The 15,636-nt window shown below is 37.5% G+C and overlaps 1 protein-coding gene across 1 annotated transcript; it reads right to left on the reverse strand.

The window, feature by feature from the left end:
• Positions 1–511: 511 nt before the first annotated feature.
• LOC113258080 (killer cell lectin-like receptor 3) lies at positions 512–14,532 on the reverse strand. The gene is made up of 8 exons (XM_048216725.2): positions 13,990–14,532; positions 12,267–12,356; positions 11,014–11,199; positions 8,875–9,017; positions 5,933–6,039; positions 2,993–3,151; positions 1,616–1,779; positions 512–766 (listed from the first exon to the last, which is right to left on the reverse strand). The coding sequence occupies exons 1-7, from the start codon at positions 14,102–14,104 to the stop codon at positions 1,632–1,634; spliced, it is 948 nt and encodes a 315-aa protein (XP_048072682.1). The 5' UTR covers positions 14,105–14,532; the 3' UTR covers positions 512–766; positions 1,616–1,631.
• Positions 14,533–15,636: the final 1,104 nt, after the last annotated feature.

Genomic DNA, 15,636 nt, shown 5'->3' on the forward strand with positions numbered 1-15,636 from the left:
AAATAAATAAAATGACAGACCAACATCCATCATGAATATTGGTACACAATTTTTAACAAAATATTACCCAAGCAAATCTACCAATATATAAAAAATGATAATAAATACAACATGACCACATGGCAATTACCCAAGAAGCACAAGTTTCCTTTAACATCGAAAAACCATAATACCATCTATCATATTACAAATATAAGAGAATATCTCTATAAATGACTCAAAAGATACAGAAAATTTATATAACAAAATTCAATTTCCATTCATGGTAAAAGTCTTAATCAACAGGAATAGAAGGGAATTTCCTCAACATGGAAAAGAGGATCTCCAAAAACCTGCAGCAGACCTCACATAGAAGCATGAAAAACTAAATACCTTTTTTTTTGTAACATGGGAAACAAGATAAGGATGACTCCTATCACCACTCTCTTCAACATTGTACCAGAGGTCCTAAGCAGTAGAATAAAAAAAGAGAGAAAAAGGCAGGAAAGGAAGAAGTAAACCTTTCTATATATTTTTTAAAGATTTTATTTATTTATTTATTTATTTATTTGAGAACACTTACAACTCCATAAGAATACAGACAAACCCAGTTTAAAAAGAAATTGAACAGGGGTGCCTGGGTGGCTCAGTTGGTTAAGCATCTGCCCTCAGATCAGGTCAGGATCCTGGGGTCCTGGGGATCCTGGGATCAAGCCCTGTGTTGGATTCTCTGCTCAGTGCAGAGCCTGCTTCTGCTGCTCGCCCTGCTTGTGCTTTCTTGCTCTTTCTGTCAAAGAAAAAAAAAATCTTAAAAAAATAATATAAAATAAAAATTATAAAAGTTTGAACAGATACTTCAATGGGAAAAAATGGAACAGACACATCTCAAAAGAAGATACACAAATAGCCAATAAACACATGAGAAGATGCTCAATGTTATTACTTTTCAGGAAAATGCAAACCAAAGAAACAATGAGATACCATTACACACTTATCATAATGGCTAAGTTTCAAGCCATGGACAATATCAAGTACTGGCAATGATATGGAGAAACTGAAACTCTCATATGTTGCTACCAGGAATGCAAAATGTTGCAACCACACTGGAAAACAAACTAGAAGCTTCTTATCAAATTAAACATGCACTTACCTTAGGACTCGATCAAATTCCTAGGTATTTAACAAACAGAAAGAAATGAAAACACCTGTCCACACAGAAACTTGCACAGAAGTATTCATGACAGGTTTTCTCATAATAGCCAAAAAGAGGAAAGACACCAAATGTCCACAGGTGAATGAACCAATTGTGGTATATCAGTGCAATGGGACACCACCAGCAACAAAGGAATGAACTACTGATACATGAAAGAACATGGATTAACATCAAAAACATGCTGAGCAAAAGAAGTCAGATACAAAAGAGTACATGATTATGAAATTCTAGAAGAGGCAAAACTAATTCATAGTGACGGAAAGTGTACCACTGGTTGTCTGAGACCAGGTGGGTAGTGAGGGGGAAGAAAGGAGCTTTTGCAGGCAATAGAAATGTTCTGTATCTTGACCTGAAGGTGTTTAAGAAATATACATTTGCTAAAAACCCATTGACCTCAACTTAAATGGGTGCACTTTGGGGCACCTGGGTGGCTCAGTCGTTAGGCATCTGCGATCGGCTTAGGGCGTGATCCCGGAGTCCTGGGGTCAAGACCTGCATCCATCTGGCTCCCTTCTCTGGTGGGAGCCTGCTTCTTCCTCTCCCACTCCCCCTGCTTGTGTTCCCTCTCTGGCTGGCTGTCTCTCTCTCTGCCAAATAAATAAATAAAATCTTTTTTAAAAAAAAGAGTGCATTTATTACATGAAAGAATAAATAAAGTTGATTTTTTAAATGTCAAGGTCAAGGGGCGCCTGGGTGGCTCAGTCCATTAAGTGACCAACTCTTGATTTCAGCTCAGAGTCCTGCGATGGAGCCCGGGGTCGGATTCCGCACTCAGCATAGAGTCTGTTTGAGATTCCCTCCCTCTGCCCCTCCCACCGCTCACACTTTCTATAAATAAATAAATAAATAAATAAATAAATAAATAAATAAATAACATCTTATAAAGTAAAATAAAATGTCAATGTTGAAAAGACAAAGAAACCTGAGGAATTCTCCGAGATTAAAAGAGACTAAAGTGACATCAAAACTAAATGGGTCACATGATCCTGCACTTGCAGAAAAATATCTATAATGACATTATCAGGACAGTTGACAAAATCTGAATATGGGTTATAGATGAAATCACAGTACTTTATCAATGCTAAATTTCCTAATTTTGATAATATTACCATGGTTATACAAGGCAAAGTACTTGTTCTTATAAAATATTTAGAAGCGACATAAGGTCCTTCATTTATTATCAAACGGAACAGTAAGGGAGTAGGGGAGAAGGAGAGAGGAGAACTGTAACACAGAAGGAACAAAATATTAACAAATGGTAATGATGTGCAAGGGTTATAGAGGAGTTTTTATATACTATTGTTTCAACTATTGAGGAAGTATGAAGTTATAGCAAAGTAAAACCATTTTAATGAGAGGTGATTATCTAGATGGGGGAGGGGAGGAAAAATAACTATTTTTTAGTTCTTAATTGTGCCATCTCTCAAACCTGGAGGCTATTGAAATGATTTATCCAACTTATCCTATTCTTAAGAAGACCCAGGCTATTAATAAGGAAAAGACCAGGCTATCAGAGTTGTCTAATTGGTTGTTTGGGTGGTTCAGGGAAAAAGAAAGGGAAATTCTCAGGGCCATTAAAGAGAGGGGAAACTGCTCTCCAAAACAAAGGCAGGCACTCTTCCTCAAGAAGACAGATGACATCTGATCTCTTAAATCACTGTCCAAAAGAACATTTCCCTTCCTTTTCCCACTCATCTCTGTTTCCACCGTAAACTCAGTCCTACTAGAAAAAACAATAGTGTAAATATTCACAAATTATCACAGGAACAAACAAACAAGCAATGAGAGGTTCCATTTCACCTTTTGTTCTTGTAACTATTGAAGTGGGCAGAGACAACATCATCAATTCTCCCCTCACAGATACAACTGTAGGTGTTAGAGCACTCAGTAGGTGTTGTTCTTGTTGCACTTAAAAATGTACATTGTCCTCTTCCAGAAGAACTCATGAATGTATAGTTACTGTGAATAGAAAACACACATGGCCAACTGTTTAGGGATGTCTGGGTGACTCAGTCAGTTAAGTGTCTGCCTTCAGCTCAGGTCATGATCCCAGGGTCCTGGGATCGAGCCCCAAGTCAGGTTCCCTGCTCAGTGGAGAGCCTGCTTCTCTCTCTCTCGCTCTCGCTCTTGCTGTATCTCATAAATAAAACCTTAAAAAAATTAAAACCTTCTTGAATAAATTTATGAGCTGGCAAGAAGCAAATTCATGCTCCGGTTGAGGTTAAGTAAAGGTGGGAACCCAGAAGAGTAAGTGAAGGACTGAAGTCTTTTTTTCCCCTTAATTGATACAGTAGATTAAATATGAATTCCACTGCAGTTTCTATATGGAAGACAACCTACAAAGAGTTGAGACGCTAAAGATGTATCTTCAATGTAAACTACCCTGCAGCAGTCTTGAACCTTGGACTTAAGCAGAAGAGAAAATGAATAATCCCACCTAGGAATCCAAAATTACCAACTATCCCTCATGCAATTTGTATTTGCTGCATTATTTGAATATCCAAATCTCCTACAGAAAAAGAAAGAGAAAGAAAGAAAGAAAGAAAGAAAGAAAGAAAGAAAGAAAGAAAGAAAGAAAGAAGGAAAGAAAGAAAATGAAACTAAGTAGTTTGGGAGGCATGGGCAGAGAGCATGAGATGTGTTCAATATGTACAGATGAGGAAGTCAGTAACCTTGGAGACGTGTCAGGTATAGATACTGTAAATACAGCATGCCCAACATAGGAAAGGAAGAAAGGACCAAGTAGCACTACATGTCTCACTCAAAATACAAATCATGCACATAGACACTTACATCCATGAGGTCTTAAATTCACCTCCTACTGGCTGACACTCATACTGACCCTCTAACAAACACAAATAAAATCCATAGCTGCTCCTCAGGTTCACTGAAAAGCTGCAGCTGTCCCGGGCTTACACACTCCTGCATCTCCCCACTAGAGAAACTGTGTATGCTGGCCATAGAGCCTTCTGTTTGTTGGGCCCCCTTACTCAAAACTCAGCTGATGCCCTAGAAACCACACCACTATCAGGAAAGGGGATGCAGAAGAGTCAGGCCATCTGAAGACTATGTAACCCAGGATTCCGGTGATCCTTTCACCCACCTGCACCTTATCCTGAGTGTGATAACTGATCCTATCCCATCTCACGGTAGCAAGCTATCCCATTTCTTTCCCCTTGCATCGGGCTACTTGGTCCAAGTTGCTTTAATTAACTATACAATTTGAGCATCTTCGGTTGGCCCGTGAACGTTTCTGTTCTGTGCCTCTAAGGCGTTTGCCTGGATGTGTACTCACAGGCAACAAGGTAATTTCCTGCATGACATCTCTTCTAAGTTTGTAGCCACCTTCATCTCAGTCCTCAAATAATCTCCACAGCAGCTCAAAAAGAAAAAAAATCACTATACACTACCAAGAAAATCAACACAGGCCAGCAGAAACTATAGAGTAGACTCATAAAACTTCAAATATTAGAATTATCAGATACCAAATATAAAAGGATGTTTGATATCTTTTAATAAATAAAAGACAGCTTGAAATTGTAACTAGCAAGATTTTAAAACTTAAACCAGAATTCCTAGAAAAAAAGGATAAAAGTTAAGATTTTTTAAAAACACCATTGAACACTTTAACAGAAGATTATAACTAAATGGAAACCCAAGAGTTCACAAAATACTGCACTTCAAAATAAAACTATGGGGATGCCGGATGGCTCAGTTGGAAGAGCATGTGACTCTTATCTCAAGGTCATGAGTTCGAGCCCCACATTGGGTGTAGAGATTAGTTAAACAAACAAAGAAACAAACAACAAACCCAAAAATGCCTACAGTGAAGGCATATGTATGTATGCGTGTGTGTATATACTCACTTATATTTGTATTTATAAATAATATAAACTAATAATATACAGATTGTTTGATGGTGTTATGTCCTAATAAACCCAACACAAATTGAAAATACCATAAGTCAACAATGCATGAAATACGCCCACCCTACTAGTTTAGCCTAGTGGACCTTAAATAGGATCAGCACACTTAGACAAAATCATCTAACACAAAGCCCATCTTATAACAACATGTTGAGCATTCATGAGATTTACTGAATACTATACCGAAAGTGAAAACCAGAATGGTCATATGGGTAGAGGATGGTTGCAAGTGTACTGGGTTGTTGACCCTTGTGATCACGTGTCTCACTGGGAGCTCCAGCTGCCACCACCCAGAGTCACAGCAGAAGATCACACTGCACAACACCAGCCCAGGGAAAGATCAAATTAAAAATCCAAAGTACAGTTTCTACTGAATGCAAATTGCTTCCACACCATTGTGAAGTAGAGAAATTGTAACTCAAACCGTTGTCAGTCAGGGACCACCTATAAAGAAGTTTCAAATGAACTTGGGGATCCTCCTAATACTTAACTTGTGATTGTGGGAGGGATACCATAGCTCAGTCAGGATGGTCCAATCCCTTCATATCACTTTATGATTTGGGTTTATTTGGTGTACCTCATAATGCATACTTACGGGCATGTGCTTCGCATCAAATTTTGTTCATAATCTGTATGACATTTCTCTTCCTTTTTAATTATACTCCCTAAAACGTCTTCTTCATCATTCTACTTATTCTTACCAATGACGTCTGTGTGAAAACCATATGACATAAGAGAAGATTCTTTCTAGACACAGTCCTCCCAACCCCAACACCAATCAATGTTGGAGCTTGACTGCATTCCAGAGACTTACATCCCGAAAGGTGGGCCAGTGTCAATCCATTTCCATTTTTGTTCTCTATCATCATATGATAACCCAATCCAGTAGTTATTCCTACAAGTTTGAGGCTGAATGAAGGCCTGTAAGGAAACAAAAGATATGTGACAAGCCACACCTGTTAGATGAATGAACAGCAGGAAGGTGAAGGTCCCAGCTGTTTCTTTGGACACTACTCTGCTACATACGCACCACACCATCCTTCATCTCTACTTCCTAGAAAACCCTCCCTCCCCTCCATCCTCATGCTTTTATTGTCCAAAGTAAGTTTTTCCTCAAAGATTATGCACTAATGTTAAAAATGCCTTGCACATTCATGGATTATTTAAAACATGAAAACAAAAATAAACTCCAAATGGATGAAAGACCTCGATGTGAGACAGGAATCCATCAAAATCCTAGAGGAGAGCATAGGCAGCAACCTCTATGACATTGGCCACAGCAAACTTTTTCATGACACATCCCCAAAGGCAAGAGAAACAAAAGATAAAATGAACTTATGGGACTTCATCAAGATAAAAAGCTTCTGCACAGCCAAGGAGACAATAAAAAAAACTAAGAGGCAGCCCACGGAATGGGAGAAGATAATTGCAAATGACACTACAGATAAAAGACTGGTATCCAAGATCTACAAAGAACTTCTCAAACTCAATACACGAGAAACAAATAAACAAATCAAAAAATGGGCAGAAGATATGAACAGACATTTTCCAATGAAGACATACAAATGGCTAACAGACACATGAAAAAATGTTCAAAATCATTAGCCATCAAGGAAATTCAAATCAAAACCACACTGAGATACCACCTTACGCCAGTTAGAATGACAAAAATAGACAAGGCAAGAAACAACAATTGTTGGAGAGGATGTGGAGAAAGAGGATCCCTCCTACATTGTTGGTGGGAATGCAAGTTGGTACAGCCACTCTGGAAAACAGTGTGGAGGTCCCTTAAAAAGTTAAAAATTGAGCTACCCTATGATCCAGCCATTGCACTACTGGGTGTTTACCCCAAAGATACAGACGTAGTGAAGAGAAGGGCCAATTGCACCCCAATGTTCATAGCAGCAATGTCCACAATAGTTAAATCGTGGAAGGAGCCAAGATGCCCTTCAACAGATGACTGGATTAAGAAGTTGTGGTCCATATATACAATGGAATATTACTCGGCTATCAGAAAGAATGAGTTCTCAACATTTGCTGCAACATGGAGGAGATAATGCTAAGTGAAATAAGTCAAGCAGAGAAAGACAACTATCATATGATTTCTCTCATCTATGGAACATAAGAACTAGGATGATCGGTAGGGGAAGAAAGGCATAAAGAAAGGGGGGGTAATCAGAAGGGGGAATGAAACATGAGAGACTATGGACTCTGAGAAACAAACTGAGGGCCTCAGAGGGGATGGGGGTGGGGGAATGGGATAGACCAGTGATGGGTAGTAAGGAGGGCACGTATTGCATGGTGCACTGGGTGTTATACACAACTAATGAATCATGGAGCCTTACAGCGGAAACCGGGGATGTACTGTATGGTGACTAACATAATATAATAAAAAATCATTAAAAAAAACCATGAAAACATTTTAAATCTAAATATCTAACATTGGCCTTGTTAAATAATATCTGTCACTACAAAACTACTCAAAATTATGCTACAAAAAATATTTAATGGTGTGGAAAGTGATCATCACTTATTACTAAATGAGAAAAGGAATCGTCACAGTAAATTTATTACACTAACAACTATATGTGGGAAGTTGTGCACCAGAATGCTCAGCCTCATTAGAGAAAGGCTTGCGGAAGTTTAGTAGTTGGAAGGGGTGAAAGGAAAAAAGGCAGTATTTGGAAATATTTACTAGGTCAAAAAATGAAATATAGCAAAGAGACATTTTATATATCATCTGATTAAATGGCTGAATGTATTTTAAAATATAGGTTTAAATTAAGTGAGCTTTACCGCAACAAACAAACATTACTTTATGACTTGATATCATAAATTCTTTTATGTTGTGACTTAACACATCTATTAGATTTGGATATAAATGTATTGCTTTCCTAAGGGATACATAGAGGTTTTAGGCTGATCTTTCAAAATATTTCCCTGTCAAAAACATTTTGTGTGTGGATAGTTTTTCCTAGTAATAAACTTAAAAGATAATTTTGAAATTGTTGTCACTTCATTCTCCCTTTTCACAATTCCTTTGGAAAGACAGACATCACTATACAATATATGAGAATATTGATCAAGAAAAGTTACCCATGGCTGCCATGAAAATCACCATGAGGCTAATTTGTAAAACTGTTATCACTTTTATATTCCTCATTACTATCTCCTTTCTGCAGATGGAAAAACTGAGATCCAGAAGGCAAGTATTCACCCGAGGTCACCCAGGTAACAGGTGGCAGAACTGGATTTGCCTGATCGCAGGCAATCTGGCTCCTGGATTCCTAATAGCACCCACTGGATTAGGTTCCTCCAGGTTCTTAGGTGCCACCTTGCAAGGATAAATAACCACTGCTTCCAGGCTGCAAATACCAAAAGGTTAAGGGCTCCATCGAAGGAGAGGCATGCTGCTCAGTGAGCTGTTCTCCTGCACACACCTTAGAAAAGGAAATAAATGCAAAGACCCAAACTGAATCTTCAAGGGGGTTTCCATCTTGGAAATAATAATGGTCATCATGATAAATAATACATAGTGAAGGCTTAGAAAGTAGCAAGATCATATATGCCTATCAGTACGCAGAGTTTTCCAGAACCCTTACCTTTCTTACCTACGCAATTTTTGCTCACACGACAGACACAACACAGAGAATAACTGAAGGTCCCTCTTTCTGGCCTCCCCTTGTCCTCAATCTCTTGGGTCCAAGCATGAGACATAGTTAGGAAAATAAAAGTGAATGTAACAGTCCACCATACCAGTTCATCTTCATCATTTATCTTCAAAAGAGATGAATTATAACTTTGGCAAGTCTGTTTACATCCATTCCAGTTTTGACTTTCAGGAATAAAATAATAATACTTTATTCCACGATAGGACAGGCGGTTTTCACAGAGTTTGCCTACAACGTATAAAGTGAAACATTATCTGGTATTCTGTTAAACAGAGCAATATACTTATCAGCCCCCCAAAATTAAATAAAATCTTAATGGCTATCAATAATGACAATATTAGGTTCATCAAGATTCTGGAATGCCAAGAGATATATTTCTTATGCTCACTGCAGCATTATTCACAACAGCCAAGATATGGAAACAACCCAAGTATCCATCGATGGATGAATGGATCAAGACAATGTGGTATATACCTACAATAGAATACTATTCCTCCTTAAAAAGAAGGAAATCCTGTCATATGTACCAGCATGGATTAACCTTGGGGATATTATACTAAGTGAAATAAGCCAATCACAGAAGGATAAATACTGGGAGATTACACTTATAGGAGACATAAAAAATAGTCAAACTCAGGGAAACATAAAGTGGAAGGTGGTTGCCAGTGACTGGGGGAGGTGGAAATGAGCTTTGTTCAATGGGGATGTACCTTCAGTTACGCAAGATGACTAACTTCTACACATCTGCTGTACAACATACTGCCTATGGTTAACAATACTGAATTTTTTTTAATAATAATATTTTATTATGTTATGTTAGTCACCATCCAGTACATCATTAGTTTTTGATGTAGTGTTCCATGATTCATTGTTTGTGTATAAAACCCAGTGCTCCATGCAATATATGCCCTCCTTAATACCCATCACCAGCCTATCCCAATCCCCCACCCCCCTCTCCTGAAGCCCTCAGTTTGTTTCCAGGGTCCATAGTCTCTCATGGTTCATTCCCCGTTCTGTTTACCCCCCTCCATTCTTCCCTTTCTTCTCCTACCGATCTGCCTATTTCTTATGTTACATAAATGAGTGATACTGAATTGTGCACTTAAAAACCTGTTAAAAGGGTAGATTTCATATTAAGTATTCTTCACTACCCTCCCCCAAAACAAAAGACATGGGAAAACTTTTGAAGGTAATGGATATGTCTATTATTCTAATTGTGGATGATTTTACAGATATTTGCTTATGTCCAAACTTGTCAAATTACATACATTAAATATGTGCAATGTTTTGCATATTCATAATACCTAAACAACGCTGTATTTTAAATAAGAAAAGTAAATTTTTTAAAAGATTCTGGAATGCCTTCTAAATAAAAGAAACATGATTCCTTGGAATTTTTTCTTTTCCTCATATATTTCATAATGCACCAATTTTTTAAAATACTATTGATTCTTTAATAACACAGAAGATAAATTCCTGCTACCATATCTAAATGATATTAAGTATGAAAATCTTTTTGCAAACCCCAAATCCTAAACAAATATTTAATACTAATGGATTAACCAGGTCAATTTGTTCCATCATTTGCATAACAGATTTTATTGTATGAGATTTAATATTCTTATCTCTTCGGTGTTTTAAGGGTATTATCACAGAGTCATACAAACATCAACACCTCAGCAAACCTGGCAGAAGTACTACAGAGAGTGTATAGACCAAATACCTGAGGTCAAGGCAGAATGGAAACATACCCACAATTACCTTTACGAGAGCATCCAAATAAAAGGCCTCGTGCCCATTTAGCCTAAGTACAGTTTTACTAATAGCCTCCATTTTTTTATGTCAGCCACAAAGTGGAGTGTCTAATTTACCCCCGGGTCCAAAATGATTCACCTTTTCAGGGAAGCCAACATACTATTTCACCTTCTAGGAGCAGGACCAGTGCAGGAACTGCCACTGAGTTTGGGGAGATAGAGAACTCTATTAATCCCAACACGACTCCCGGGGTCTCAGTCTCACATTTGACTCAGGCAAACCCAAACACTCATGTTACATCTCAGAGGTACAAATGGAAAGTTGTGTAGTAACCTAGACCACTAGCACACGTCATAAGCCTGCCTATTCGGCCTCAAGGCTTCTGGAAGGGGAAGAAATAACAGCAAATCATGCAATCATTCATGCAGGATGCCCGTCATACCTTCATTTTCTCTCTGATATGTCCTACCTGAAAACAGTAAATCCTGTTCCTTTTTCTGCTGAAGTGATTCATTTTTCAGAATGTTATATTCTAAAGTCTTATTTGTCAAAAGTCGCTCCTTTAAGTAGCTCTCATTTTGCAAAATGTGGTGCTCTCGAGTCAGGTTTCCTATCTCTTCCTTCTGCTGATGGTTTTCTTGAATATACTGAAAAACTAAAATTAACAGCATAGATATAATACAAAAGTACTCACAATGCCTGAATGTTAAAATTTAAGACAAAAGAAAAAGTCTCACTTTGACAACCAACCCATTTCATTACTTTATTTTTTTTATTTTTTTAGCACTTGCTTTTTATATTTATTTTATTTATTTATTTATTTTAATAATTTTTATTTTGTTATATTAGTTACCATACAGTACATCCCCAGTGTTTGAGGCAATGTTCCATGATTCATTATTTGCGCCATTTCATTACTTTAAATGGCTAATGTGACATTTAGAAAGTAACACCTCAATAAACTGACCATACAAATGGAAACATCAGACTTCCTGCTATTAGCAACTTCCGCGTAGAATAAATACAATAAGATATCTGAATAAAATTATGATGGTGACACCTTACCATTCAGTTCAGTTTCTTAACAGCACAAAATTTTAAATAGGTACTAGAGTAAAAACCAGTCAACACTTAGCAACACATCTTCTAATTATGAAAAGCTGCACTAAGAAACATGAAGTAACAGCATCATTGTTATTGGAGTACCTGGAATACCCACAGGAGAGAAGAGAGGAAGACATAAATATGTACATTTATCTGGGTGCCACATGGTAGTGATTTTCTCTAAAGATGTCAAGAAATGCAAATAAAAGATAAAAGTTGAAATTGAGATCATCTAATGTTCATGTATAAAATCAATATTTTTACGAAACTGTATCTTCATTACATGCTTGGAAAAAAAATCAAGAGAAAGTCATAATTTCTTTTGAACAACTGTTTCTCGAAGAATGTGTATCTAAATTCACAATGATTAAGCTCAGACGGCATGATATGACTAGGTCCTGTATCCAAAGGAATGCTACCATGTATTGTACAGAACAGGACAGCTCATTAAACTGCAGAGGCATCGGAATAGGTGAGTAAAATGAAAGTGACACTGTGACATGTCTGGGACATTCCCTGACGATGGCCAGGGAACAGTTAATGGAGCGCAGTTAGTGTCTGTGCAACTAGCAGTCACTGCTGTTACTCAGACTTGAAGCATGTATTTTAATTACTCACTCTTTGTCCCCAGTAGGGCAACTGTCACCAATAATAGTAAACACAGGATCCCAAGAGTCACTGAAATGAGATGCCAGGGCACTGAAAACCCTTTAAATAAAAAAGAAAGATAATCATCAGGGGCAGAGCCTTGCCCACTACGAACCTTAACCTGGGATACCATTTGAAATAAAGAGACAATCTTCTCTAAAAATTTTAGAGAAATCTATCATACAAATTGATTTATATTTGGAACCTAGTAATTACAGTTTTAAAGTCTCAGATTTCTGATGCCATACACCCATTGTAGAAAACCTACACACGAGAACAGTCCTCCAGGATTTTAAAAGCACTTCCCCTAGAGATGGCACAGGTGGTGTAACATATAGAGTTGTCCAAGCGCTATGCTCTACACCTGAAACTCACATACACTGTGTGTCAACTATAAGTCAATGAAAAATTTCAACCAAGTTTAAGAAAAAAGCACTGATGGCAATAGACATAATACACATTTATAAGAATCCACACTGACAGGTATACTCCTTCCTGGGATCTCAACTAACCATGAAGAGGAAGGAAAAAGCAGTCATTATTCTTGAGGAATTGGTAGCCACAGTGGATATTATGAGGCTGGAAATGTGATTGGGGTCCATCCTTAAAAGAATTTCTAGAAATCAACTGAACTTTCTTTTTCATCAATCCTATGTTTCCCTAGACAATATTACATTTATCTTCGTACTTTTGAGGTCCTGGGTCTGAAAATTCTATCTCTGACTGTCACTAAATTAAGACAGTAAAAGTCATTCTCAATTTACACTTTGTGACAATATTTGAAGGTAGAGAGCAGGAACAGAAAAGAGAACAGAAGCAGTGCCTGGGTGGCTCAGTTGGTTAAGCATCTGCCTTCTGCTCAGGTCATGATCCCAGGGTACTAGAATGGAGCCCCAGGTGGGCTCCCTACTCAGCAGGAAGTCTGCTGCTTCTCCCTCTCCTCCTGCCACTCCCCCTGCTTGTGTGCTCTCTCTTTCTCTGTTAAATAAATAAATACTAAAGACAACACCAACAAGTGAACTCTCCTGTTGAATAAATTTCTGTAACTTCTTTGCCAATTAAGGATTGGTAATTATTGGGACACCTGAGTGGCTCAGTCAGTTAAGCATCTGCTTTCAGCTCAAGTCATGATCCCAGGATCCTGGGATCGAGTTCTGCATCAGGCCCCTTGCTCAATGGGGAGCCTGCTTCTCCCTCTGCCTGCTGCTCCCCCTCCTTATGCTTTCTCTCTCTCTCTTTCTGACAAATAAATAAACAAAATCTTTTTTTAAAAAGCCTTTAAAATAAAAAGGGGAAAATAAAGGATTGGTAAATATTTAAGACACCGAAAAAATTTTTGTCTAAACAAAAACACTGTTTCTAACAAATATTTTCATTTCTCAAACATTCTCTAAGACCTTTATTTCTCTGGGATATGCAATGTTTTCTTGAGACTCTAATCTGTCCTTTACTTTTTAAAGCCCTCACAAATTCCTTTTGACCACTTTGAATAAAAACATTTTATTAGCATTGCAAATTTAAAACAATTCATTAATGTCTCCATTCCCTCAATTAAAAAAAAAAAAAAAGACTTGTTCTGCTACTCTACACCATTATGGTTTCCTTTACCATTTGAGAACCTGAAGGACAGGCAGGAACCTTTTTTCAAATGTCAAAGTTTGGCAATCCGTAAGAGATGCTTAAGACATATTACCTGTGTCATCAGTTTTCCCAGGCCTTTGAGTCCCACCTGGCCTCAATCTATTTGGTGACTCTGAAGGAGACCGAAGAAATCTCAGGGTGGAATAAATCACTTGCTCATTGCTCATCTCTACAGTAAGAAGGGAACTATGTTTTGCATTAAAACCTCACAACAGGATGATTTCTGTCAAAAGAAACATTAAAATGTCAGGCTGTAGAAACGTACCAGGGACATACCTAGAGGCTTGCGTGTGTATCTGTAAGTGTTAATGTGTGTTTAACTCCTTCAAGTGTGCAAAGCATGTGGACTGAGCCTGATTTATGTAAGAAAGGAAAAACTTTCAATACTTCTGTTAAACTCATTTATACTCCTAGTGATTACTGACACCATTATTACAAAATAAGGAAAGAGTTTTTTTAATCTCCCAATACATTGAATAGGCTGGGTCCTATTCACCCGGCCAGTTTAGCTCAAAATGTTCAACATACATATACAAATGTGGGCAAAATTGGCACAAGTATAAATCACTGAGACACTTTAAAACTATCAATTCAAAAAACGAAATTCTATTTTAGGAATTCTGAAAAAATATAAATATCTTGGTTTATAAAAAGGCCTTAATACACATGTTCAGATCTACATATAAATATGTAAAAGTTCTTGCATTCTTTTCAATTATGACATGACTCCACCAGAGTGTTTCCAAAGAACAATCCATACACCATCTGCAAAGAATTATTAAAGGTTAACATGGCAGATTGGTCAACAATCCAGACTCCAGTGCCCTGTGCAAGATGTGCTGAGTAAAAATCTCTCTGTTGAAGCCCAGTCGCCTGTATTTTTAATGCCAAAAGGTTCCATCTGTATTTGAATTTTAGAAATAATTTTCTAGTGTATGTTGCCAGAGAAGCCTCTAGAAAATAAAATTTGTCAACACGCAGTCATTAATTAATATCCATAAAAGATTCAATCTCTTAATGGATATCAATGTAAAGAGAAATTATTAAATACGAAGCCTTTCAATTTCACCTTGCTTCTTATAGGAGTCATGTGAAAAGAAACATATAATGTGGAAAACAAATTGCACATGTAACTATATCTCTTTAAATTTTCTATTAATTTACAAAATTTTCTAAACTTAATCACATTTTCCCTAATTTGCTAAGGAAAAGGAGTCTTTTCTATTATACAGCCCTTTAGGGTGGATAATATGTACATCATTCAACACAAAGCAAAAGTCACAGTATAGCGAGAAAAAGAAAACAACTTTCCGTGAATCTTGCACTACAGTTTTCACATCCTTTACAGTTAATGCAGTTCTAAAATAATCAATAGAAAACGCTTTTCTATCAATCCCATACTAACGCCAAGCCATTTATAACCAAATGCCACCTTCCTAGAATCTTTTTTCCCAGAATCTCTTCTTTATAAGTGGCACGAGTAGGACGCTCAGATAACAGAGACCTGGGGGAAGAGAAGCAGATGTTACCTGTGTCTATGCCACGCAGGGTGGCAGGTGGAGACAGCTGACCCAGAAAAGAGGAGGAAGAAGCTGGCCTTTCTGATCCTGGTCCCTTGTGCGCGTGAGGGCTATAAGACAGCAAGCAGAAACGATTGTTTCAGAAAGGTACTCCCACTCAGAAATTACTGCCCCTCCTC

Source organism: Ursus arctos, unplaced genomic scaffold, assembly GCF_023065955.2.
Source record: "Ursus arctos isolate Adak ecotype North America unplaced genomic scaffold, UrsArc2.0 scaffold_26, whole genome shotgun sequence".
In the NCBI taxonomy this organism is placed as follows: domain Eukaryota; kingdom Metazoa; phylum Chordata; class Mammalia; order Carnivora; family Ursidae; genus Ursus; species Ursus arctos.